Source organism: Arvicanthis niloticus, chromosome 20 (genome assembly GCF_011762505.2).
Source record: "Arvicanthis niloticus isolate mArvNil1 chromosome 20, mArvNil1.pat.X, whole genome shotgun sequence".
Lineage (NCBI taxonomy): Eukaryota > Metazoa > Chordata > Mammalia > Rodentia > Muridae > Arvicanthis > Arvicanthis niloticus.
In genome coordinates this window covers 39,800,469-39,827,585 of record NC_047677.1, presented here as the reverse complement: position 1 = coordinate 39,827,585, position 27,117 = coordinate 39,800,469, and the positions used below count along the sequence as shown (strand labels likewise).

Here is a 27,117-nt window from a genome sequence, read left to right as displayed (position 1 = left end):
GCAAGATATGCTCAGCCCTAAGTCGAATGTGATCGTCTCCAGTTCTTACTGATTGGCCCAGCAGAGCATTATCTGTTTCCACCAAGCAGCAAATGTACATCTCACAGAGTGTCACCTCAAGGTTGGATTTCAGGCCTGGGTGCTCGGGGTTCCTGGGTTTCCTTTCTGTGGACACCAGATAGTCATCTTTTACCTGACTAACTCTTAATGCTTCACCATTCCTTCACCTGCTGTGGTAGCTCTCCCGGGTCTTCTCCAACATCCCTTCCTCCAGCCACTTTCGGTTCCCAGACCTTTCTGCCTCCAGCGCTCTACAACCCACTTTGCCTGGGAGCATCGCATTCGCTGGGGTAAAAAGGTAACAAAGTATCTGAAGCTGCGGATACTTTTCTTCCAGGTCGGCTTCCTGGAGCTATCCAGTGCTGAACCGGACTAAGGAACAGAGTCTGTCTGCCCAGTTATCCTAGCATCGCTCACTTCTTACAGGGCGACCTTTTCAAACTTGTGCATGGATCCATGGATGCTTGCTCGGGTTTTACCTGTGCAGTCGGCTGAGGTTGTTCCGAATCCTGATTTTAGTCCAGATGTTTGTTATATCTTTCCTTCATTCCGCACGTACAGCCATCTCTATTTTCTAGACCTTCATTAACAGATGGGAAAGGTGTAGGATGGAAAGCAGGAAGTGATCTATAATGAGGGTCCCTTGCCTCAATCCTCTGTCCATCTGGACACCTACCTACCAGCAAAGTCCTAGAGAGGGCTGGTTAGGACCTGCGCCATATCTCACTCATCTGTCACACCTTTAGCCACTAGGGATTCTTGTTGGTAAACACTGAGCCTGGGGTTAGCCTTCTGTGACCAAAACCCTTTAGTTATAACCGAGACTCATACTTGTTATATTTCTTCTCATGGCTGAGTGATGGTAGTCAGCAGACCGGAAAAGCCACGTCAATGTTTCTGCCCCCTGTGATGCCAAGGACATGGAAGCTGTCAATCAGTCATAGTTGTCGTTAACAACAATGATTTTGAAAACTGATGTCATGCATGCCTCTTCCGTACCTTCACACTTCTCATACTGTTTTATCTGAGAGGAGGCCTGGCAGCTTCCAGAGTGACTAGCCCACCGTCAAGGAGTCCATGTGAATCTCCTCCTCTGGGTCGCCACTGAGACCCCATCAGAGCCCCAGGGGGGTTGGAAGCAAGAAGTGGGATTATCTGGCATCTCTCTGAGTGACAGGAGGGATGAGCCAGATGAAGATAACTTGGGGTAACCACAGGATGCTCGATCTGGTCTTTCTAGTTGTCCTAGAAGTCCTGACGGCAACCACGGGTTCCGTGCTTAAAGTTTTTGAAGAGAAAACTCATTCCCCAAAAGTCTCAACAGCCTTTAACAGCCGCAAAATCCCTGATTCTAAACTAGGTTCTGTCCCGATCGCCCCCGTTTCCAACCCAACTACGAAATGTGGGAGGTTTGAAGGGAGCAGAAAAGAGACATCAAAGTGGTGACAAGCTCCTGACAACATTTTAACTTGAAAATTGCCTCTAAATGGATGGCATAATTCTGTGTAGGCAGATGGAAGTCAGGCAGAGTTACTCACAGGCCCCTGGGGTTTCTATCTTTACCATACTTGGCGAGTCATGGCCATTCAGCTGACCGCCACCAGCCACAACTAACTTGACCTAGCTTGCTCTGGGAAACCCAGAAAACGTGACCTCTTCCTCCTCTGAACTCACCAAATTGACATCTCTCTTCTGTCCCTCATAAACCACAGATCGGTTTATTCTCTTAGGTTGATTGTTGGTTCCCTCTGCAAGCCTCCAGCCCCAGGCTCAGTGTGGACCAGCAAAGAACCCTCAGTGATTAGAGGTAGGAAAGAGACAGGGTCAAAGGCTCTCTAACAGGTTAGAGCATGGCGACCATGGTGCTGGCAGGCTTTGCTTTTCCCCCTTCCCTCTCCCTTGCTAAACCATTAGATTACAGCCCTAAAGCCAGCCCCCAAGGTCTGTTCCCTTATTTGGCCACTGACTCATTCCTGACACTAAACACTGAAGTCTAGAAGTTAAAATGCATTATTTAGTTACACTGGTTAACTTGTCTAATCAGGACTTCCTAACTCACCCACGAACAAACTTCTCCTTTTCTCCTTAAAAACCATCCCTGAAGACACTCCTGCTGCTGCCTTTGTCCCATCCAGAGGCAACAACCCCCAACCCTAGCTTGCCCCTCCCCCCCCCAGAGTAATAAATCTCCTTTATACTGAGAATTTGGTATTTGGGTGAGTTCTGTGTGGACCCTGAGGCGCCCTACATGGGAGATATGACCCAGGTCCTAAGCAGGCCTCTCTAGGACTTTGCTGGTAGCTAGGTACCTGTCCAAATGGCTAGGCAGACAGAATCCTTTTTTCCTCCTAAAATTATTCCTTAGATACAGTAATAAAGGTCGTTTTTGGTGATGATTTCCTCTCTAGTAGAGGTACCGCTGTCTGTGTTCATACTCCATGCCTGAGAGACAGAGAAGACTGAGGCACACAATCCCTGAGAAAGAAAAAACAACAACAACAACAACAACAACAAAAAAAACCCAGATGGTCTGGAGAGATGGCTCAGTTTAGTGCTTATTTACAGGATTCAGGTTTAGTTTCCAGCACCCACACAATATGGCTCACAACTATCTGTAACTCCAGCACCAAGAAATCTGGCCCTCACTCTCACAGGTACCGGGCACACATGTGATACACTGGCATGTATGCAGGCAAAGACATTTACCCACATAAAACAAGTAAATGAGACTTCCTTAAAAATAAATAAATAAATAAATAAATAAATAACAAGGCCGGAGGTTTAGAAAGGCACCCCCCCCCCCCATACCTGGGCTACATATTCTCTCTAGCTCCTCTTTAGGGGACATTGTTCCTGGTTTCGGGGCTTGGTGAGTTGCCCCAACACTGACAGTTACTGCTAATACAGCCACGGGGAGGGGTGCCTGAGGATGCAGGAGGCGCTGGTCTGGGCAGCAGGCAGAGCAACTTAAGGCAAGGCATGATATCACGTTGCCTCTCAGAACGTCTGCATCTGGGTCTCCTTAGCACCGTCCCCACTAAAGACACTTCCCATCATCAGAGGGTAGAAGCCTTATGCAGCTGAGGTCTCAGTGGGAGAGCCTCTGAATCCTCTACGCCATAAATGTTGGCAGGTTAAGCGGAAGACAAGCCCAGGAGTTAGGTAGGCTTCATAGAACCATCATCTTCCTGGACATTTCGCTTCTGTGGACCTACTGTGGGCCTTATGTTCCCATCAGAGTTAATTTTTTATTGTAATCTTTGCTGATGTTGTCAGTGTTGCTTTTGTCCTGTTTGGTTTGAGACGGGGTCCTCACTACGTTGCTCTAGCTGTCCTAGAACTCTCTGTGGAGATCAGGAGTTCACAGAGACTCATCTGCCTCTGCCTCCCAAGTGCTGGGATTAAAGCTACGGACTACTGTGCCTGACTTCCCCTCAGAGTCTAAAAGAAGGTCAACTTTCTGTTTCAGGAGAACTAATCAATGGGCTATTTCTTCTCCCCAAGAAGCCCTTTCTCCATGTCCTACGGTTTAGCAAATCCATGGTCAACACATAGACCTGTGGCTCCCCCCTACGGTTTAGCAACTCCATGGTCAACACATAGACCTGTGGCTCCCCCCTACGGTTTAGCAACTCCATGGTCAACACATAGACCTGTGGCTCCCCCCTACGGTTTAGCAACTCCATGGTCAACACATAGACCTGTGGCTCCCCCCTACGGTTTAGCAACTCCATGGTCAACACATAGACCTGTGGCTCCCCTCAACTCCTCAAGCTCTACAGGTCCCATTTCATGATGCCTCCCATAGGTAAGTCAGGAGCCTTATGCAAATGGAGAGATAAAGGCAAGGTTTAAGGGATCTGCCAAGGAGAGGAGCAACGAGGAGCCCTGGAAGCCCATCTCTCAGGGGGCCGAGCTAGGCTGACATCCAACTCAAGATGGGTCTTTGCTCTTGGGCCTCCCTGTGGCTCTGATACTCTTGCACTAGAGACAGCCAGGAACCCAATGGATACATGCTCAGGATAGGCCTAAATAAAGCCGTTTGGAGCTGCTGGCCTTGGTGGTACAGCCTTTCATTCTAGCACTCAGGAGGCAGAGACAGGTGGATCCCTGTAATTCCAGCATCCAGAACTAGTGAGACCTGGTCTCAAAAGAATTTTTTTTTAAAGGGCAGAGAGGCCCTTGACCAGAACCTGCATGTTCTGGACTCTGTCCTGCACTCCCTGCTTTGGCGTGGGCATGGACTCCTCCTGAGGTGACTACTTGCCTGTACATTAAACTGTGACAGCTTCTGCCGCTACACAAGCAAATGGTCCCCCATTTTTTTTATTCATCCATTTATTTATTTATGAGAAGGAGTTTCTCTGTGTAGCCCTGGCTGTCCTGGAATTCACTCTGTAGACCAAGATGGCCTCAAACTCAGAGATCCACTTGCCCTCTGCCTCCTGAGTGCTAGGATTAAAGGAGTGCACCAGCACCCAGCTTAAAATCTTTTGTCTGTAAGTTCTCCAGTCTGTAAGTAAGTACTTTTGTCTGTAAGTACTCTCCAGTCTCAAAAACTTCTTATCTCTAAGCCTTCTTCACTTTCTGGGGTGTTTGTTTGTTTGTTTGTTTGTTTTTTAAATCTCTTAAGACCATTGTTGCCAGCTGGTGGTGGAGCACGCCTTTAATCCTAGCACTTGGGAGGCAGAGGCAGGCAGATTTCTGAGTTCGAGGCCAGCTTGGTCTACAGAGTGAGTTCCAGGATAGCCAGGACTACACAGAGAAACCCTGTCTCGAAAAAAACAAAAACAAAAACAAAAACAAAACAAAAAAAAGACCATTGTTAAAGTGTTCTCTTTCTCAGGATTTGTAAATTCATTGAGTGTGGTTTGGGGAAAAAAATCTGTAAAATCTGTAACAAAAAAGTTAGCTTAAAACTTATAACAGAAAGCACTGATAGTTAAAAAACATCTATACATAGGTAATCTTAATTTGCTACAATATTATATGCGTGTGTGTGTGTGTGTGCACTTGGGTTCAATTCTTGTTCATGAAAAATAGGACTTAGGAACAGCACATCTCATGATTAAGGTTTATAAATTCCTAAGGTCCATTCAGACAAAAACTGACTTAAAGACGTGTATCTACCTCTCTGTGTCCGCTAACTTGTTAAGCTTTAGCTATTTAAGGTAAACTAAGCCATACAAGAGACTGCTATTCTGTAAAGGTGCATTACGAAAGGATCAGGAAAATAAGGTTCCCAGTCTCTCCACAGACTGTATTTACGGTTTAAAATTGAATTTTAATGATGCTGAAGGAACTTCAACTCAGATTTTTAAGGCTCAAACTTAACGGGGATAAAAACCGCAACATCCTAATCTTACCAAAGCTACTAACTTGCTGTGAACTGTTAAAGATCTTTAAGACGTGCAAGTTAATGGTTTATCACCTTATAAATGATCGAATTCTTTAACGTGCTCGTGCTTGCAGTCATGTGTATTTAGTCATACTTAGTACAGATGTGATGCCTTTACAACAGAGTTTCTCAACCTGTGGGTCACGATACATTAGGCAAACCTCTATCTCCCAAAATACTTAACATTGCAATTCATATCAGTTGCAAAGTTACAGCTATGAAGCAGCAACTAAGATAATTTTATGGTTGGGGTGGTCACCACAACATGGGGAACTGGATTAGAGGGTCTTGGCATTAGGAAGGTTGAGAACTGCTGATTTACAGGGACAATAAACTTCAGCCTGTCTGTGTTGCCAGGGTTAAGCCTGAAGCAAGCACCTAAAATCAATTAGTCTGTTTCAAATCAGGTATACTTAAGAGATTAGACCACGGTCCTCAAACCCTCAGGGAGATCTGGATATGGCATTTAATGTGTTTAATGAAAAAGGCCTCTCCTGATAGACAAAATACCAGCCCCCTGGTATCAGCAGTTGAGGCTATCTCCAAAGCAGATAGGCAGCAGGGAACTTCACCTGGACCTCACGACACAGGGCAAAGAGCCATTTTATACCTCACCCCTGACAGGGCTTGCCATAACATTGGGTTAACTGCTCTACTCTGCCTTGTTAAAGTAGATCAGTTTCTCTCAGACCTTCTGTTCTGACAGCCGAGGACTGATGCTGTCCTGTGTTGCCGTCAGAGACTAATGACCTCTGTCCCCAGCAAAGCCATTGATGTCTCCATGGAGGATCCCAGGCTGGCTGTCCAGATAATGGGTAAGTCTCTGTCATCCTTATTTGGTACAGAAGCCACTTGGTTTATAATTCCTAATCAAGTTTACCCTGCTGGTTATGTCCACTCTGCCTTTTCTCTCTGCTCTGTCATGGTCATGTCGGTGGTTTCTTCACTGTGCCCACTTGCAATGTCCATGTGTGTACATCTTTAGTCTTACAATTGTAGGAACAACATGTATTTATTTGTGCCTCGTCATGTGTCCTCGCACTGAAGTCCTCTGCTCATGGTGTAGCTTATGTGGGGTATATGTGGGCATGGGACATTAAATCCTGAAGATTCAAGGAAGCCTGGGATGGGCCTCAGCTGACTGAAAGGATCTATATCACAGTTGTCCCCAGAAGTCCTTCCTAAGCCCCTTATTCTGATCTCCTAACCCCAGAGCCTACCCCTTGTGCAGCTCAACCCAAAAGCCCCGTTCCCAGAAAAGGCTAGGCCAGTGAGACTCCTTTTCTGCCTTTGTGCTTCTTTCTGGTCTTTTCCTTCCACCTGGGGGCCAACTGACCACCAGCAGTGCTCTGCTCTCTGTCTCCCCACACACTGCCTGGGTCATTGTTCCTTCTTCAGCCAGCACAGTCCTAAGGAGGGAGGAGCCCGTGTGGACTAGGGTACACTCCCAGTTCATACCGACACTTCTTGGCCCCACGGTCCCTAAGATGCTTAGGTTATTAACTATGGTGGAGAACCACCAGGAACAGTTCATGCAGGGTTCAGAGCTGCTGCCGAGAAGGGTCGTAGATGGTTCTTCTCTGAAGTGAGCTAACAGGACCTCTGATTGATGGCACGGTCAAAGAGGACTACAGCAACTTGCATATATATATATGTGTGTGTGTGTGTGTATACACGTATATATGTACGTATATACATACATATATATACATATATGTGTGTGTATGTATATATATGTTATATATGTATGTATATATATATATATATATATCTGCCTCTGTGTAACAGGAACATTTAACGAGTATAATGGAAGTGTCAGATGGACCAAGTAATTTTTTTTTCCTTCCTTCCTTCCTTCCTTCCTTCCTTCCTTCCTTCCTTCCTTCCTTCCTTCTTCCCTCCCTCCCTCCCTCCCTCCCTCCCTTCCTTCTTCAAGACAGGGTTTCTCTGTGTAGTCCTGGCTGTCCTGGAACTCACTCTGTAGACCAGGCTGGCCTCGAACTCAGAGATCCACCTGCCTCTGCCTCCTGAGTGCCGGGACTAAAGGCGTGCACCACTTGAAGTACCTTGAAGTGTCTTAAGTTGAAGGCATAAATGTTACCACACAACTTGGCTCGGTCGAGAGAGTTCATCACCGATTTGATTTAAAAGGCGTGAAGGCCTGGAATGTCACACGCATCTCTTTCCACTTGCTTAGCTGTGTAACCTGGGGCAAGAACTTGTCCTTACTGTGCTTGTTAGTCACATGTAAAACCAGGCTCCTAAGCTCTATCTAATACCCCTTCCTTGAATCACAGCCCAAGAAACACTGCACTGCCCTCAAAGGCCCTGTCAGAACCCGCCATGATTCCCTGCTCATCCCAAGCCATCACCTCCATCCATCACAGAGAGATAGTGGTGTCTCCTTCTGCAGGGGCCCAGAAGGTTTCTTTGTTGGAAGGAAGGGAAGGCAGCTTGGCCTCAGCCCAGATCTGTTTCTGGGACCTTTGTAGCCTCTTGGCTAAGAAGCAGAACAGGGGGAGGACTGATGGATACAGCTGTGAGATGACTTAGAGATAGGTCTTCCTTGTAGCACATGTGGAAGGAAACAAGGGAGGGAGGGGGGTCCTAGGTCCTCTCACTTTCAGTTCTCAGGTCAGGAGGGGGTCAATGACCCTGGAGGTGTGACTGAACATGAAGTCCTTCCCCATCCCCTTCTATGACACCTGTGAGGAATGACGAGGTCCCCCATGGGAAATGTAAGTGCGCCACCCCACGCCCACTCACTCCACCCAACACATAGGCATCTGGATTCTGGTGGGACCAGGAGAATAGGAGCCTTTGGAACCCTCGCACCCCCCGCCCCCGGGGAGTGTCAATCTGCAGATCAGATTCGTCTATCTGTACACATACATACAATCGGCATGAGTTCATTATGTGTGCATCAGACCTGGCTATGGAACGAAGGAAAGAACTCACACGTCATTCTTAGCAGGCAAATTTAAAACAGAGTGTGGCTCATTTTATTTTACCTTGGGGGGGGGAACCACAAACAAACAAATGAGTCCCCCCGCAGAAGGAAAGGCAGTAGGCAGGGCCTCAGACAGGGCAGCTCTGAACTACCCAGGTTCGGGTCCACAGCTTGATGTGTCTAATCTTTCTCCTGGGACCTGAGTCCATGCTCTGGCACCCTGCCCTTCATAGCTGCTGTCTTCCAGTCCAGCTTTGTTAGCCAGAGATAGCCCTATGACTAAGTGCATGGCAGCTTGGGCTAGCCCAAGAGGACCGTCTGCAATTCCTTGAGGGAGGAGGGGGTGGTCACAGCAGGATTGACCACAGACCCAGCAGCCAGGGAGGGGAAGTCAGTAAAATAGAAAGGGTTTCCTCACATTTGTTATCTTCTTAAAAAAACCAAAAATAGCCAAGTGGCACTTCTAGGCCAGCGGCTCCCAGAGCCCTAGACAGTCTGGGAAGGGTAGTGTACTGTATAGCGGGAGGTCTGAAGTAGCCAGACCCTCGCATCAGGCCTGGCCAGTCCTCTAAGCCACAGCTGCTCTACCGAGACAAGACAGCTCTTTTAGATGCTTCTGGAGTAGGGGAACCGGGCCCTGCCTTTGAAGATGCTGCTGGGCCGAACCCAGGGCCCTATAGCAGGAAGTATCACTTCCTCCACCCCAGGCCTTTCTTACTGGGCTTCATGCTGCTCCAGCTTAATGTTCCCTCTTTGTAGTTCAAAGTGGGAGCCAGGTGCCCAATGGGTTTCCTGGTGTGGTATTTCTTCTCTTCTCTTAATGAGATTGGTCCAGCCAACCAAAAATATTAAAATTTCTTTCCCTCAGGAAGGGGCAAACTCTGAAGACCATGAGGATATTCCTACTCTACCCTGGGTCAGATGATCCCCTAGGCCAGGGTGCTCTTGGCTTTCCTGGTGCTCCTGGGTCAGAAGCTCCACATCCCCAGCAGACCCTTGGGTGCTCCCTCCACTCCCCAGCCCCAGGGTGTAGCCATTAGGACGTCGTCCAGAATTGGGAGGACTGCCATTGGCCCATACCCCCATGGGGTGGCCATTGAGGCGGAGGCTGACCTGCTCTCCTTCAGTGCTGTGAGCCGCCAAGGCCCAGGCACTGGAACCCCCTGCATGGAAGGGTTCCTGCCGCCTCAGGACATGGGTTCGGATGATCTTCCGGAAGGTCTGGCGGAACTCCCGGATCCTGTAGGCATAGATAAAGGGATTGACAACGGAATTGCTGTGGGAGAGGATGATGGCCAGGTACATGAGCCATGGAGGGGCGTGCTGGCACGTGGAGCAGAAGAAGGTGAAGCAGTTGATGATGTGCAGCGGTAACCAGCAGAGGGCAAAGAGCCCCACGATGATAGCCAGGGACTTGGCAGCATGAACCTCCTTCTGCAGCGTGGACCGAGTCCGCTCCCCTGGCAGGGGTTGGCTCTCCATCTGCTTCAGCTGTCTCCGGGCTGCCAGAAAAATCCGTAAGTAAATGGCCAGCATGAGCAGGAGGGGTAGTAACACGAAGGCGAAGAAGTTATAGTAAACCATGTAATTCATGGGTACCACATCCTCAAACAGACAGGTCACCCGGCCCTCGCCGCAGGTCTTTGTGGAGTTCTTGTTTCTCTGACTGCAGTTGTTCCAGCCCAGCATGGGGGTCAGGCCGATGGCAAATGACAACACCCAGCAAATCGCAATGATGCCTTTCGCCCTCATACCTGTCACCAAGCCATTGTACCTGGGAAGAAATGACTGGTATTAGACCCGATGAATCTAGCAGGACCAAGAAGCCCACAGAAGCCTAGACAGTCCCCGTGTGCTGGCTGTAGGGTCTTGGACTACTTCCTCCCCTTAGCCTAGGTAGTACAGTCTTCTAAGTGAGGTACTGAGCTCTGTCTGTCTTACAGCTGCAGGGAGGTAACGGGAAGCAGACATCCAGGACACGGAAACCCATCACACAAATGTTCAGGTGTTATTATAGGTCTTAGGTATAGTCTTGAGACCACAGGTCTTAGGTATAGTTTTGAGACTGTAGGTATAGTCTTGAAACTCAACTTGAGTTTGGTTCAAGACAAATAGATGGTCTTAGGGCGATAGGTTTTACTTCCATGATGGTTAATCTTGATTCCTGTTAGAGCATGCTTTCCTTTAGATCCAGAGCTCTGGGAATGGAACCAGCCAGATAAGACCTGTAGAGGGCCTGAGCTATTTACACTCCATGCCTTTTTCCCTATGGTCCTCAAGAAGAGGCTACCCAAGGTGTGGAAGAGGAGTGGAAGTCCCAAATCTAATGAAATATCACCTCCCCTCTGAACCTACCCACAATCCTCTGGGCAGAAATGAGACAATCATGTATTGATATTTTCCCTGGCAATCATAATAATCAAGAGGTCCTGAATGAGGTGGGAAAGAAAACGGTAATCTATTTGCCTGATGGCCAGATGAAAATATTCTTGAGCTGACTGTCAATTCCGGGTTGTGGGGAGGGGCGCCTTGATTTGTCAATTAGAAAGTAGCATCGACGACTCCACTGGAAATACATCATCATTTTGGTAGAAGAATGTTTTGTTTAAGTCTTCTTGACTTAAAAAGGGGGGCTTCTGGTAACGTCTAAGGGATGAGCTTATGTTTAATGGTTTTGATTCTGGCAACAGAAGACTACCCTCCCAATAGAAGCGTCTGTTCTTCAAGTTCAGGCTAGACATCTTGGAGGAGTTTTTTTTTTTTTTTTTTTTTTTTTTTTTTTTTGCTTCCTCCAAGGCTGGGAGCCGGCATGAAGTAGGAGTCCCCTGCATTTATCTCTACGTTGTCAGCTGGGGGACAGAGGCATATGGTAGGTAACAGAGTGAACATATACGCTTTTTGATTCCAGACTCAAAGCAGCAACAGAGAGGCTGTGACCTACGGGTGGCAGCCTCAGGTACCCACTGTTAGCGGACATGAGAGGAAGGCTAGAATGTGTTTATCCGGTCTTTGTCTCAATGTAACGTGTAGGCCTGGCGTTAAATAACTCACCTCGCATGCGTGAGGCTCTAAGTAGAAGCTTCATCATAAAAGAAAGAAGAAAGACAGATAGACAGAAAGAAAGACAGACGGACAGGAAGAAAGGAAGGAAGGAAGGAAGGAAGGAAGAAAAAAGAAAAAAGAGAGAAAGAGAGAAAGAGAGAGAAAGAAAGAAAGAAAGAGAGGAAGGAAGGAAAGAAAATGTGTACCCAATGTCGATAGAGCCCAAAGAGGGCTGGAGATTTGTTTGTTTGGGGAAAACTTCTATTTTAAATGTGGTCAATCAAGAAAGAAACAAAGAGATTAAAAAAAAAAAAACCCACTTGTACTTTCTAACCATTCATCTAATCTGTTCCTCTGTTTTAGAGCTGGAGAAACTGAAACTGAGACCCAAGGGGAAGCAGGGACTTGCTGTGAACATTCCGAGACCCAGGGGCAACTCAAGCCCAGGTGAATCTGTCAGCATCAGTTCCAGTCTCTTCCTGATGGGGCTGGAGATCAAATCCAGGGCCTTATATAGGACAGGCAAGCTTCCTGGCACTGAGCTACAACCCCAGCCTGGTCAATCCAGAATCTCAACAGTAACTGTTATATATATATTCTCAGGAGCTTTGTGGGCCCCACCGGGCAGGGTCTTGGTCACATACAACAGGGCTTCTGCAGGATGGTCACAGACTTCTATATCTACCAATCAGCAGAAAGCAAGCCCTGCATGCCTGCTTGCCTGGAAGCTCAAAAGTGAAGTCCTGGGGTCCCCACCCCATCTAATACATACTTACTTCATGCCAAGTACCCCTCAATAGTGTTTTTACATGATCCTCACGGGAGGGGAAGTTACGTAAGTGGTGACCTCTTTTCTGGGACAAGCGTACCCTTCCTGGGTCTTAGTCCTGGTACATTCCTGTAAACATGGAATGCTACATCACGTCACCTCTCTGGGCTTCAATTTCCTTATTTATGAAATGAAACTAAGAATTCTAGACCGTAAAAGCGAGATGCCGAATTTAGTGGCTGGAAACTCCAGGGAGTCACCCTATGGTTCAGGGTAGATCAGAGCTATTCAGTTGCTGGTCAGAGAAATTAGTTGCCTGGGATACTGAGGAGCCTCTGGGGATGGTGTAGGGTCTCCCACCTTGATGACTTTCAAACTGGTTTCAGAACAGGCCTTCTGTTCCTGGTAGTCAGAAAGGTGGTACTCTTAGAGAAGGATCCAATTAAGTAAATTTGAATTAATAAGTTGTTGTTGCAGACAATGACCCAGGTCTGACAGCTTCTGAGAATACACCATGGAAATCCCATGTTTGTCCATTTTACTTTTACAGACAGGGTACCCACAAGGGGAAGTCTTCCACAGCACTCTGGAAAGAAAGTCCCTTATGGGGACAGAACCTAATATGTTACATGTACTTTCCTATGTTGCCAAAGTACTGAGGGGCTTGGAGACTATGTTTAAGGACCTGCAGGTATTATGTAAGGATGGGCCCACACACACAGACACTGCTCCCCCAACAGGAGCACATGCTCATATTTCCAGCATTTGGAAACTGAGGCAGGAGAATCAGGAAATCAAGGTCATGGAACAGGAGCCTGAGGGCTAGAACTGCAGCATCAGAGCTCAAATGGAATCACGGACAAACTAGAGATATCCCAAGGGCATATCCTGGCTTGTATTTCTGACTAACACAGTCTCATTCTGGCCTTCTGGATAAATACAATCAGTGTAGCGAGAAGGATGTTCAGGCTGCCTAGCATGACATGGGACCATTCCAGGGACATAGGATGTGGCTGCCAGAGTCTCCAGCAGTATCTATTTTCAAGTGGCCTCTACATCCCTATATCCCCCAGCCTATAGAGGTGACCTTTCCCTGAGAATCCCGACTAACAACCATACCGGGGGCCTCACCCTATGGCTCTAGAATATACCCACAATTCCAGGTGGAGTTTTCATGTATATTTGCAACACCGAGGAGAAGGCAGAACTTTCTAAGTCATCTTACTGGGCCAGTGACCTAAGAATTGAAGAGCATCTGACCCCAAAGGAGAAATTCAACCTTCCACAGGCAGAGACCAGCCTGAATTAGCCTCACACCATACCTGGCACTCAGGAGCCAGGCCACCTTTCTTTGGCCCAGAGGAGAGGCCATACCCACACGCTTGCTCACTCCTTCCTTGGGATGCTATCACTATCACGACCATTGTGTACTTTGGCCTGTTGCTTCTGAATGGGAGTATCACAGGCCGGTATGAGACTTAGAGACTGTGGTGTGAAGGATCCCCAGGAGAGGAAGTCTGATCTCTTACCCCAGGCTTTTCATCCCTTGTAGACATAGGGCTGCATCGTTGCCTTTGGCCTGGTTTTCTTTATTATTCCCAAAGTTCTGCCTTAATTTAACAGAGTGCCTATGCTTGGGAAGGAGGGGACAGATTATCCTGAAGCTGAACATTCTTTACAACAACAGCGAAAAGAATTCCTGGTACATAGTACGAGCCTGGGACTACGCCTCTGTCAAAGACTGGGCCTGTGGACCTTGCCAGTAGCACCTTAGAGGAGCCTGAATTCCTAGCTGTGAAGGGGAAAAAGTTAGTTCAGGCTAGAAAGCACCTCCAGATCCCCATTGTGCCTGGTCCCCTGGTCCCTTCCAGATTCCCCTCATGCCTAGTCCCCTGGTATTCTCCATCTCCTCATCATGCCTGAGGAGCCACTATACAAGACACCCCCACATTCTCTGTAACCAGAAACTCCAGAAGACAGGAACGTGAAGGAGCTCAGTGGTCAAGAAGAGTGAAGGGCTCTGAAGTCCATCCAGATTGGGAGACACAGGTGTCCTTTTTCTGGCTCTGGGCTCCCTCAAGGGTCACGGCTGACATGCTGGACCAGGCTGATCAAAGGACATCCTGTACTAACACGCCATGGCAGCTGTAAAACTGCCCATAGGCAAGATGAGCATCCCCAGTGGGCATCTTCAGACCTCTCAGCTCCTTGCAGAGACCAGCCTGGGCTTTCCAACGCCCCATTCAGAGCTCAGATAGCCCAAGGTCCAAGTGGAACTGAGGTCAAGAGGTCCGGGGATACAACTACTGTAGGGATAGGCTGTTGGCTTCCAGCCTCCAGCTCACAGAAGAGCGGAACCCTGCTCCGTCTCATCATTCCTACCCGATTACTGAACCCTTACTGAACCCGCAGACCTTTTGTGAGGAACAACACAGAATCTTGACCCCTTGTTACCCGTGAGAAAACAGGCCCAGCACAGCGCTGCTAGCTTTCTATAGTCACACAACTCATTCCTATTTCAGGGATTCAGCCTCTTGATTCCGAGAAGACAGAGACAAGGAGAAGCCGAGGAGAGGAAAGCAAGCTGAAACCCTTACATTGTGAACAACTATCCTGATCTTTCCTGATATGTTGCTTCTTGGAGTTAGAAGACGGGGAATGTTACGTTACTGCTTCCCCTTGGTGACCCACTACTACATAGACCGAGCCTGTCCTCAGGGGTAGATGCTATTGACCCATAGGGACTCACATACAGACTCCCCTTAGGCCTCTCTGTTCTAATGTTCCCCTGTAGGAACCTAGACCTTGGTCTACTTCAGAAGCATGAACTAGAAGCAATAAGACAGGCTGTCCCCACATGTGACCTTTATCCCTGTCCCTTCTTAGAGCTGGCTCCCAGTCCCTCCTTTTGTTTGTTATTTTCTTTGATTATTTTTCTTTTCCTTGAACAGGGGTTTTAGACTCCTGGCTAGCCTGGAACTCATCATTCTCAGGCTCTAGCCTTCGCCACGTTCAAGGACATAAGCATGTGCTTGCTACCATGCCTGCCTGAAGTCACCTTTGACAAAGTCTTTAAGGCAATGTGCGGCACAGGCTCCATCCCCTTGAGCAGCCCAGTGTGGGTGTTTGCTTCTTCCTCAGGGCTCAGATGCTAACAACAGCTGTGTGACATTCCTTCCTGGGGACTGAGCCACTCCAGGCAGACCACTCCTCAAAGTGACATCACAATGGTAGTGGGCTATGTTTCCTCCCAGCTCTGCTATCAACTCCTGGGATGGCTGTGAGCGAGCAAAGTCCCTTCTCAGAGCCTCCTTTTTCTATCCAGAAGACGAGAGGAAGGAAATGACCTTTAAAAACTCTCTTGCATCTGACCCTGAATTTTCACGGCTCCCCGAGTCTGGTCCTTCTTATTACTGGATGTCCGCAGCCCACAGAGTTGCTGATGCTTCCTCTGTGGAAGGGAACACTGCTTGAGCAGAAAAATTCGCTATGGAGACTGTTCATGCCGATCTCCCATTATGCAATCTTTCCTCAAGGGCTGCAGCCACCCTAGCTACAGGATCTAACTCCAGTAGAAAGACACAGAGGAGCCCCTGGGAGAGTAGTGCACTGCCTGGGTTATCTACGGGGTGGCTAAGAAGAACTCCAGGGTTATCTACAGAGTGGCTGAGAAGAGGCTTCCAGGAAGAACTTCTTTACACATCCTTGGCTGAAGTCACTTCACAGAAAAACCACCATTAAAAAAAAAAATCCCCTTTGCGTAGCCGGCCCCTAATACAGGCAGAGAGTCAGTCCTCTCAGTCCTAGGAGCAATGCAATTTGCATAGAAGTCCAAATGACTCACTGTGGCATTTGGCCAAGTCACTTCCCCTCTCTGGGTCACCCTCCTAATGTACACGCTGGGGAAAGGCTGGTGGTGGCAGAGGCGGGTTCCTAGCTGAGGTTCTGTGGTTCCCCATGGCTCCCCACTCACCTCAGATCATAGGCAGATGTATGAAGCAATAGCTCACACAGTAGCAGGCATGCTGTATCAGCCAGGCTACCATCACTGATAGTAGCCATACATGGCTGCCTATAGACAGCCTTGGCATGTGACCCCGGGAGTATCCTGGAATTATAGGGATAAGCCAGACAGGCATAGCCACCTCCAGCTCTGTAAAGACTCAGACAGCGTTCCAGAGCCCTGCCCTTTGTGCCCACTGATCAAGCCTTATGCAAAGATGTAACCCCCTGGCTCACCGGAGTGGAATTCGGATGGCAATGTAACGGTCGATGGCAATAGCCAAGAGGCTGAAGATGGAACTCTGCGTGAGGACCAGGACAAAGCAGGCGAAGAAGAGGCAGCCGTGGCAGGCAGCACAGAAGCCGGTGCTGATGGTGATTGCGAAGGGGATGGCGAGCACGCCCACCGCAATGTCAGCCGCAGCCAGCGATACCACAAAGAAGTTGGTGACATTCTGCAGGTTGCTGTTGATCCACACGGCCCAACACACGAGCACGTTGCCCAGGATGGCCAACACGGCAATGGCCAGCTCCACCGTGATGTACACCGAGGAGCCCATGGTGGGGGCAGCCACACTTGGGCAGGCTCAGCAAAGATGCGGGCCTGGGCCAGCTCTCGGTCCATAGCTGCAGCCCAGCCGTCCCACCCACGCAAACCCCGCAGCCCTTTCTTCACAAGAGCCACGAGGAGCGGTCCCAGAGAGAGCTCTTCAAAGGCGTTCTCACAGCTGACTCTGCGTCTCCCGAGATCATGACTTCTCCAGGAGAATCTGGCCGGGCTCCGATCAGCTTCAGGGTTCCGAGGTACCTGTAAAGAGAGAGTCCCAGTGAAGAACCGAACCACCCTGGCCACTTCAGATTCTGTGTCAGTTGTGGGCCAGGCATCTGCCAAAGAATGACTCCGATCTTGCCCGATCTGCCAGTCAGGACATAGGCCCAAAGACCTCACTGGTTCCAAAGACTCTTCTCAGGGAGACCATTCCTTCTCCAGTCTCTTCAGGGCAGACACAGGAGAGAATACAGACAGAACCAGGATTTCCCGCTGACCTGTCCCCATTACCAAAGATACTTTTTTCTCACCCAGGTACTACAGTTACTAACCCCCTCTCCCAGCTTAGATGAGCGGCTGAAGATTTTGTTGTTGTTTGTTTTGGTTTGTTTTAATCTGTAGGAGCAACATGATGTTTATGTCGGCTCACCTTATATAGCTTTTCAAACTTTCTGTATCCGCCTGGGTCTCTACATTATCAGTCCCTCAAGACCCTCCCTCCAGGAAGGTTCTTTCCCCACTGGGCTTTCCACATCCCACCTGCCCCCAAGTCTTCTCATACTGAGCCAGCCTCCAAGCACAGTTCATTTTGCCCCATCCCTTCAGGACACTACCATCCCCACCTGAGGGACGCCCCTGCCCCTAAGGTCACCTCAGAAACTCCCCAGAGTTCCTTTCTGGAGAGATCTGGGAGCCTTCCGGTCCTATCCTCCAGTTCTGGCAAGTAAACATCCTTACCCTCGCAGGCAGCAAAAAAAAAAAAAAAAAAAAAAAAAAAAAAAAAAAAAAAAAAAAAAAAAGCAGGGTCCAAGCCAAACCCACTGCTCTGAGAGCAAGAGAGTTGAGAGGAGCGCTCCTGCCAGCCAGCCAGGCAGGGCAGGCACTGTGATTGCTTCCCTTCCCGGAGGGATCCGCCTCCCGCTTCCCTCCCACAGTTTGCCTCTCCATACCTGTCCTAGCTGAGGCAGGGAATGCGGCATTTAAGGACTCATTGGAGGGCCATGTGCAAGAATGCTTTTCTTTCCCGGGGCCTCAGTTTCTCCAGTCAGACTGTAACACCTTTGGGCCCCAGATGATACTGAAGGCTCATTTCAGTGCTTATCAATAGATTTGGAAAGGCTACCCCAGGGTCACAATGATAGCTCACAGGAATGGCTGAGACCCCTTGGAAAGGGGAAGTCTTGCTCTCTTCATAGCAGGCTCCAGCTGAGCCCAACCCCCCTCTCCCGACCCCCCACCTCCTACTCCCTGAGCTTACATAAGCTCAATGTAAGCAGGACTCTCCCAAAAGCCTGTTACTCCCCAAGCAAGAACCAAAGGACTCCCTCCCCTGCCCTCCCAACCCATCTGTACTTGACTGCTATGGATCTTCATAGCCATCATAAGCTAGAGGCAATTTTCAGACCCCTGCATGCAGATAAATCTTTCCTTCGCCTTCTCCTTCTCCCCTCAAGGAGAGGAGGGATGAGTGGAACTAGAGGCCTGGGGAGAAGGGTCTTCTCCACCTGAAATTGCCCAAGAGGTAAAATAGAGGGCTAAAAGAAATGAACCTCATGTTTGCTTCTATGATGTTGCCAGTGCTTCATTCTAGAGACGGAGTGGATACAGTTGCGGCTTGTCCTTTGTCTAGGAAGCTGATGCTGAAGATTTGGAAGGAGAAGACAAGGTCTGCAGCAACTGATGGAATTACTGTTCCTAAGTGACGCCATTGCTCCTCAGGTCAGGCAGAGACACCTATGGCTAAGTCCTTGGGAGTCCCAGCTTTGCACAAGCTACTTGTCAACAAGCTGTTTGGAAGGCATGTTCCAAACAGAACAGCCAGATCTGGTACGGGTACCAACTCCAGGTACATACCATGTACCCTCTGCGTTCGTGGCTTACAGTTTACAGCAGCATTCATCAGAGGGTCCATCTGACCACAACAGGTCTGTGACTGACTCCTGTTCTAGCTTTCACCGTTGGAAGCAGCAGCAGGCTCACTGTCCATTCGGGCCCCACCAGGCCCAGTGAGTCCCTGAAGAGCTATTGTGGTCCGTGAATCCTGACTCTCCCAACTGGTGTCCCCTGGGGAGAAAGGATAAGCACCTATATCCCTTGGGGCTTCTCTAGTGGAATCTTCACTGAAGGGCACTGAAGCAGTCTGCAATCAGACCAGCCCATGCTAGTAGGCTAGCCCAGGTCTTAACATTCCTTTATCCTCAAGGTCCCCAGTGGGACACAGAGGAGCATCATACATTTCTGTTGAGGTGAGATGGCTCCATCCCTGAGCCTAAAGTCCTGCTACGGCTGCTTCTGGTCACACCATCAGTATTGTCGCCCCAGTAACACCACTGACTCCACAGCTACCAGGACACCAGCTATGCAGGGGCCTAACCTAACCCAGGCTTTTTTTTTTTTTTTTTTTTTTTTCTTTTTTCTTTTTCTGATGCTCTTCCAGCCACTTTGGTACCTGCCTGAGTATTCCCAGTTCTCAAGGTTCCTCGCGTTCCATGCCGGGCCCATGTTGGATATTTCTGGATACCAGCACTCTTCCCGACTGTGCTGAGGCTGTTCTTCTGTTCCCCAGTCTCAACACAGCTGGCCCTCCTGCCAGGCTGCCTTGCATTGGCTGAGGACACGCTAGAGGTTCCTGTCCCAGGGCCCTTTCCTTTCCTCTGCCCTTCCTTCAACATTCCTGCAGGCCCTTAGTTATTGCTACAAATCCCAGGGGAAGCTCCTCTGATCCCCGAGCCACCTGGGCAGCTGCCAAACCAAAATCTTTTCCTTTGTGCCTTCCCCAGCCCGGCAGATCAGTAGAGCCCGAGGCATTCTCAGGACAGACAGGAGGGAGGAGCCCCGCAGGCAAAGGCTGAGGCTGTTTAGCTGTAGGCAGGCAAAAAAGCTCAGGGCCAGGGCACCTTGACTTGTAGCTTTTCTTAGTGGTATAAATGTTCCCACCGGGCCAATTCGAACCTACTAATGTTTCACTGACCAGACTGAGCAACACTCAGGACCAAGAGATACTTAGTAGCTGCTGAACCACCGAGGCCTGTGTTCTCCAGGTGGTCATTGATCTGAATACCAAGGCTACACTGGGCCCTCGATGAGGAGCTCGCGTACGCCGCCGTTTGGCGTTCTGGAAAGTGGCTGAAAGCTATGTCCTTGATGGCCTGGTGAACTCAGTTTTTTTTTTTTCAGACGAGAAGCCAGAACCCAAACAGGTGAAAAGACTCTCAGCTTTACCAGGAACGTTCGACGGTGGCAATGCCACAGGATGCTGCGGAAGACCTCCCTCCTTGTGAAGTCTCCAGAGCACTGGTTCTTAACCTGTGGATCTTGACCCTTTCGGAAAACCTCTATCTCCAAAAATATTTACACTGTGATTCATAACAGGAGCAAAATTAGTTATGAAATAGCAACGGAAATAATTTTACAGTTGTGCATGTGTGTGTGTGTGTGGGGGTGTTACCCCAACATGAGGAACTGTATTAAAGGGTTGCAGCACTGGGAAGGCTGTGAGCCACTACTCCGGAGTCACAGGAAGGCTGGGGCCCAGGAGAAGGGGCCAGTGTAGAGCCAGGATTTAGTAATTTCCTATCCCTCTCTGTTGGCTCTACCGGACTAATCCTTGAGTCATCTGTTGCTAGCCAAGAGGGAAAATTAAATATTAAGAATGTTGCATTTCCTTATGATGATCCTTTGTTGGGGACAGGGTAGAGTGCAGATGCTGTCCCATGTCACCTCCAGGCACATGTTATGGAACATGCTTCAAGAGACTTGAAGGAACGGCCACCTGGCCACCCAGCATTCAGACTCAACACCACTGCCTCTTCCTCCCATCTCCTCCCATCCTGAACAAATCATTTAATTCCAATCCACATCTCTCCTGAGCCACCAGGAGGCTCTGTGTACACAAGCCCAGGTGGTGGCTCCAGACCCTGCTGGATGTGTCTTACGAGCTCCCAGGCAGGGCTCCACACATTGCTCCTACCCTGGCTAAGTGGAGAGAACAGGACAGCACAGACACCACCCATGGCAGCTACAGCGGGTTTCTTCCTAGGGTCTAGAATCCTAGCCTTACCATTTTGTTTTGTTTTGTTTTGAGGCAGGTTCCTTGTAGCCCAGGCTGGCCTAGAGTTTGCTATATAGCCAGGTATAGTCTTGAACTTTTTTTTTTTTTTAATTGTATGTATATGAGTACACTCTCACTGTCTTCAGACACACCAGAAGAGGGCATCGGAGCCCATTACAGATGGTCGTGAGCCACCATGTGGTTGCTGGGAATTGAACTCAGGACCTCTGGAAGAGCAGTCAGTGCTCTTGACCGCTGAGCCAACTCTCCAGCCCGGTCTTGAACTCTTCGCTTCTACCTGCTAAGTGAGAGTTCCACAGGCATGTGTCATCACGCCAGCCTGCCTCTTTCGCACAGGGACAATGTTCACCAGCTGCCTGGTTTTCTGTGTCATGGAGAACTGTATCAGCTGCCACCGTTGATCCCTACAGTCCTGGGGTCTACTGCAGGAGTCTCAAAGGACAAGAACCCTGGGAACTCTTCAATGACAGCTGCCACCTTAGAGATTCAGAGAGCCTGGGTCCTGGCTGTTGGCATAGAAGTTGTTACAAGCCATGGTCTGACTGACCCTAGGACCTCAGCTCCCACTTTAGGTGAGCCACAGACCAGAATTCAGAATGCAAGAAACCAAGACCGTGAAAGATGTGGTGTGTACCTTTAATCCCAGTACTCTGGAGGCAGAGACTGGTGGGTCTCTGTGAGGTAGTGGCTGGTCTGGTCTACATAGTGACACTGTGCCTCAGGAAAAAAAAAAGGGGGGGGGGACGTGAAATAAAAATACCAAATACCAAACCCACAGGAGAGGAAGGTATAGCCTTTGCAGTACTAATTTTGATAACCCAAAAAGGAGAAGCCATAAACAAGAAGGAGAGTTTATCACACTCGCTGGCACACAAGAGCGGAGACGAACAAGAAGCACAAAGTCTTGAACAGGGAAGACGGGGGGGGGGGTGTTAGGGGGGGCTCAAAATAAAGAGCAAGCTGTTACGTGACAAAGCCTGCAGGTAAAGTTGAGAACCAAGGCCGTGGTGGACGACGGAAGAGAGAACAAAAGGAAGAATCCTTACTGGAATCAGAGACAATGTTTAAATCGAGGAGATCCAACATCTATCTGTCCTTTGATTTGGGGAATGACACCGAGCAAGATTTACAAGAGGATGGACTGGCACCTCCCCCACCCAAAGAGTAGCCATATTGTGAGTGAGTGGCTCAGCAGTAACTGGAGCTTGCAGGAAGAACCCCAAACCCACCAAACCCCTCCCTAACACATCAGTCAACAAGACAGGTCTCTCCTGAGGTTGCCTAATGCCTCATTGACTGACTCTGGGGTCTGGGTCTCTTCCCTTCCTGACTCCTCTAGAGTTACATGGTACCCAAATTCTAATACCTGGTAAAAGCTGGGCCCCAAGTACTCAAGCAGGTGACCAGTAAGTCCCTCCCCCAACAACCATGGGTGGGAGGGACCATGTGGCTGCTGTTGTGTTCTTGAGGACAGGATGTGGGCAGGAAGGGAGAACCAGCTCTCTGCAGCTGGAAGCCAGGGCACTAGCTTGCCCTTCGAAATAACTTCACCACCAGCAGCCAGGAACCAGGCTACCTCAGTCTAGAGTCCAGACTCTAGACTCCAAGACCACTGGCCAGCCACATCTCCTTTTTCTCCCACTGAAAGCCCTAGGACAGACCCTGACACCCCCATTTGTCTAGGTCTGGTACCCAGAGAGAACCACAGGTCCCCCCCAGTTCTACCTCAGGTACCACTCATCTATTGCAGGCTGTTTCTCCAGGTAAAGCCCTTCCCTGGACCCAGGCCTCACAGAAGTACTGGGAAAGCAGCCTGTGGTAGGAGCTGCCCAGGTGGAGTCCATGCAAGGTCCATGCCAGACTTCCCCCCCCCCCCCACTGTGCCTTGGCTTCTCCCATGTACACCGGCCATGGTAAGAGCATCCCATGAATGCCTCAACACCTGTGCCTCCCATAAATAGCGGATGACAGGTATGGTACCTCCTGGGAAGAGAACAAGGCATCCCTGGGTGGAACATCACCAGGAGGGTAGCCTGTATACTAGAAATGAGGGATGCAGGCTCACTGCTGTGGTCCTTAGGACAGGGATGTGATGATGCAGCCACAGAGGCTGAAGGGAAAGAGCAGGCTGCACTGGACCAACTTGAGTATGAGCCACCTGAACCCTGTCACTGTCCCGCTGCCCATCGCGCTTCCACTAGCCTGGCTCCCAGGCTCCCAGAAGCCATTGTGAGGCCACATGCAAAGATTCCTGCAGCTAGAGTCTCTCTCTGAACAGAGACATGTCACATAAAGTTAGAGGTAGCACTGGAAAGCTGCATGAGTCCTGTATTCCTAGTGTCCAACCTCTTCCCAGGCCTGGAGTGAGGGCAGCTTCTCCCCCTGACCCCATTCCATCCCTGTTTGACACCTGGAAGGATCTCAGAGCTGAGGCCTCTCTCTATATATACCACATGGCTCCTTCTTCCCTACCTCAGGGTCTGGGCCTTGCTCTGGGCATGAGCAGTCTCCAAGGGCTCCTCACTGTAACTCTAATCTTCTACTATCGGGGTCCCAGGGTGGACCTCGGTCCTAGTCTCAGGTTCTGTACCACCTCTGCTCCTTCCAACCCATAGACTACTTTCCTCCACTGAGTTCCCCAGGTCATGATCTACCCTTCCGTGGTCCCCATGTGTCCCAGAGCCCAGATTCTTCCCTGGAAGTTGGAGACATTCTCTTTTACCAGCTCAGTACCTGCCTGTAGCAAAACCCTCATCTCGTCAACTCTTCCATCACATTCTCCAAAAACACTTCCTACCTGTGTCTGTCCATCCATCTATCTGTCCAGCTGTCTCGCCCTCCACTCTCCTATGCACACACTACTCAGGGCCTCGGGCTGGGTTGTGCTAAGAGGTCGGCGAGCTCTAGCTTCTCCGAGGTGAGGTAGTTCGGGAACGAGAGCAGGCTAGAGGCAAGAGCTGTTGATTTCAGGTAACCACTGAGAACCACCAGGGACTGTGGTCTCACGTGCAGGCCCTGGACTTCGTAGAACCGGATCCTTTGAAGCCACATGCTTGCTCCCGAACCAACTCTTGTCCACGCTTTCCTCTGCTCATAGCCATCTCCGCCTCTCCTTCCAGGGTTACCCAGCCTAAGAACAGAGCCCCCTGACCTGCCCTCTAGCATACCCTGACCATAAACCCCCCCACTGCCACCACCCCTTCTGCAAAACCTGCCCCCACACCCAACCAAAGATTATCTCTCCCCCCTTCTCCTCTATACCCTGTGTGTTAGCATCACTAAGAACACCATCACTCAACAGATAGGAGAATATTCCCAGGGCAGTAACCTTCCCTCAGTCACCTAGTTAGAGTGCATCAAGGGGCCAAGATCAAACTCCAGGCTGGGACACCAAAATCTTTGGCCCCATCGTCAGGACACTGGAGATCACCCACTGTTTCTTCTGCTTGGTCCAGTTTGTCTCCTACTTCTTGTGTGGCCTGACCTTAGCCTAACTTCAAACCATGAACAGGAAGGCTAGCCCTGCCCGGAACAGTCACGGTCAGCCTGTAAGGGAATGCACACTGGCTAGGGGTTGCTCAAGAGGCACTAGAACTTGAGAGAACTTGGGAAGTCCCAAAATGCAAGGGGGCTGAGCGTTGAGATCTTGATATCATACTCAGGGATACACTAACCTTTGAGCAGCGACTACATAACCAAACAAGCAGAGCCTTCCCAACCCGGTATTTCAAAAGCTCTCTGCTATCATCTTAAGGGTCCTGACACCAAGAACATCCTTGGTTGTGTATGGACAATCTCCTGAAGGGCACACGGGGTCTAGGAGTACCGAGGGATCTGGGCAGTAGAGGCAGAGTTTAGAGCAACGAGCTATCAGTTCCAGGTAGAAGGACAGAGAACAGGCTCCCATCTCAGGGAGACAAAGTGATGGGTAAGTCTCTGGTTGGATAAGGACAAAGGTCCAAATCCCTCCCCAGCCATCAGAATATATGCTCTGCCTCCCCCAGTGCTGAGGAGAAGGAGTCCTGGCGACTGTCTGCCTGCCTGCCGCTTGCTCTGGACCACTGTGCATCCCTGCTCCTCCCATTACATGGGCGGGCAAAATTAGTCTAAATGTTCCTCCTTGCCCATCCTCTGCCAAACCCTTGAGAGTTGTTACCGTTCCCGCCATTTCTACCCCTGCTTTGGGCACCCCAAGCACCCACCCTGTTGTTCGCTGGACTCCCCGCAGTGCCCGAAGTCGAGTTCCCGCCACCACAGTCTACAGGATGCTCCCCTCCCCCGGGTTCCAAACTCTCCTGCTCTTGCCGCGCCTTCCCCGTAGCAGCCTGGTGCCGGCTTGAACCTCTAACCTGGGAGTCTGACCCGCCTACCTCCGGTCTCGCCTCGACGTCCGCAGCCTAGCTTTGGCAGGGACGCGCCCTAAAGGGACTTGTGTACTTGCGGGTTCAGTCCTCCGCGCGGGGACAAATCGACGGCTGTGGCCGCGCGTCGCCGGTGGGTCTAGACGACTGTAAGACATCCCGCCACCCTGCCTTACTAGAGCCCCTTCCTCCCTACCTGCCCTTTGAGCACTTTCCGGTTGCTGAGGACCGACCCGATGGCACTGCACTTGGGATGTGACTGCGGCCGAGGACCCAGGCTGCGACCGCTCCGGAGGCGGCCAGGGCAGGCTCGGACCCGGGCACCCGCGGACTCCTCTCCCGACAGCAGGAAGGAAGGGTCGGAGGGAGCGGCGAGCGCTCCGAGGGGCGGGAGGACCCTGGTCCGCTCAGACCTCCAGGCTCCGCAAGCCTCCGACGGCCACAACCGCCAAGACTCCCACCGAGACCCCCCCCCCCCGGGGTCCCCGGGACCCAGGACCCCCGCTGACCTGTCTCTTGCTCTGGCTCCCACTGTCTCAGCGGCTGCTCAGGCTCCAGCTCCGGCCGCGCCGCTCATGGGCGCACCCTGCAGGCGACTTTGAAACTAGCGTTGCTCCCGCCCCGCCCCGCTGCTGGGGGGGAAACCGAGGCCCCGAGGCGGGAACCGGAGGAAATGGCCCTGGGAGGGCTAGGTGGTGATGGGTTCGGCAGCAAAGCACCCATAGCCCCAACGTGGGCGCTTCAGGTCCACGCTTCCTGACCGCCTCCTCCAGCGCCACTCCCACCCCCACCCAAATGCCCCCACCCATGGAGCCTTGGCGCCCCACCCCTCTCCGGTGGCTCCTCCACAAGGCATCAGGCTGCCTATGCCACTCTGGTCCTCCCAGTTTTGCCCTTTATCGGAGCTAAGCTGCCCTGATGCTGTTACGCCCCAAGCTGCTCTACGCCTGACCTTAGGCCGGGGCTGGGGGCGGAGATGGGGGGGGGGGTTGGTCCTTTACAATTCTTACATCTCTGATGCCTGTTAGACCGTGACTCCTCCCCCACATCCTTACTTCTCTGAACTACTGAGCAAGGAGGGAGTGCATCTGCACCACAGCCTATGACTCTCAGACTTCTGGGCTGGGAATCTCCATCTCTCACAACTGGGGGCGGCTGGACCCCGAAGTCTGGGTGGAATCTTGTCCCTCTAGAAGGATTTGCAAATCTCAATCTGTTCGCAGCAGGGCAAGCCCTTTATACACCCAGGCATTGATAGCCAAGGCCTTTCTGGAACCTCGTCTTCTAGAACCTCCTGGAACCCATAGGCTGTCGGCTAGAGGAAAGTGTGTGGAGAGGCTGGCTGAGAGCCAGGCTAGACCCTCCCACCCCCACCCCGGGGCTGCGGTCTGGATGGGGAGGAATATCTCTTTAGAAGTTGGTACACAGCAAGTGCAGGTGCCTAGCTCTCCCTCGGAGAAGCCAAAGGTCTGTCTGCCTTTAAAATGGTAGTTGTCACTTACCAGGACTTGATTTTGCCGGAGGGACAGTCTCTCAGGCTCATTCTTCCAAAGTCTGACCTTTTGTTTTCCATTTGATGAGTGCAGCCCCTATCAGTGTTCTAGCATCTGTGGGTTGAAGGGTGTGAGTGTGTGCCTGTTCGTCTATAGATCTGGTTAGAGCAGGGGCCTCGTGCAATTTGAATTAAACCTGAG

General features: G+C 50.4%; 1 protein-coding gene across 2 annotated transcripts; it reads right to left on the bottom strand.

Moving 5' to 3' along the window:
* Positions 1-8,437: 8,437 nt before the first annotated feature.
* Positions 8,438-26,202, bottom strand: Adora2a (adenosine A2a receptor). 2 transcript variants are annotated; one of them, XM_034524267.2, is made up of 3 exons: positions 25,933-26,202; positions 16,459-17,029; positions 8,438-10,182 (listed from the first exon to the last, which is right to left on the bottom strand). In XM_034524267.2, the coding sequence occupies exons 2-3, from the start codon at positions 16,779-16,781 to the stop codon at positions 9,273-9,275; spliced, it is 1,233 nt and encodes a 410-aa protein (XP_034380158.1). In that variant the 5' UTR covers positions 16,782-17,029; positions 25,933-26,202; the 3' UTR covers positions 8,438-9,272. The 2 variants fall into 2 exon arrangements, with proteins under 2 accessions (XP_034380158.1, XP_076773362.1); XM_076917247.1 differs by lacking the exon at positions 25,933-26,202 and adding an exon at positions 25,265-25,286.
* Between the last annotated feature and the right edge of the window lie 915 nt (positions 26,203-27,117).

What these genes read in the sequence shown, in the direction of transcription:
- Adora2a (XM_034524267.2), bottom strand. Translation starts at nt 16,781, where the DNA reads ATGGGCTCCTCGGTGTACATCACGGTGGAGCTGGCCATTGCCGTGTTG. An exon ending in GCCATCCGAATTCCACTCCG is followed by an intron (nt 10,183 to 16,458) that starts GTGAGCCAGGGG and finishes ATTTCTTCCCAG; the next exon opens with GTACAATGGCTTGGTGACAG.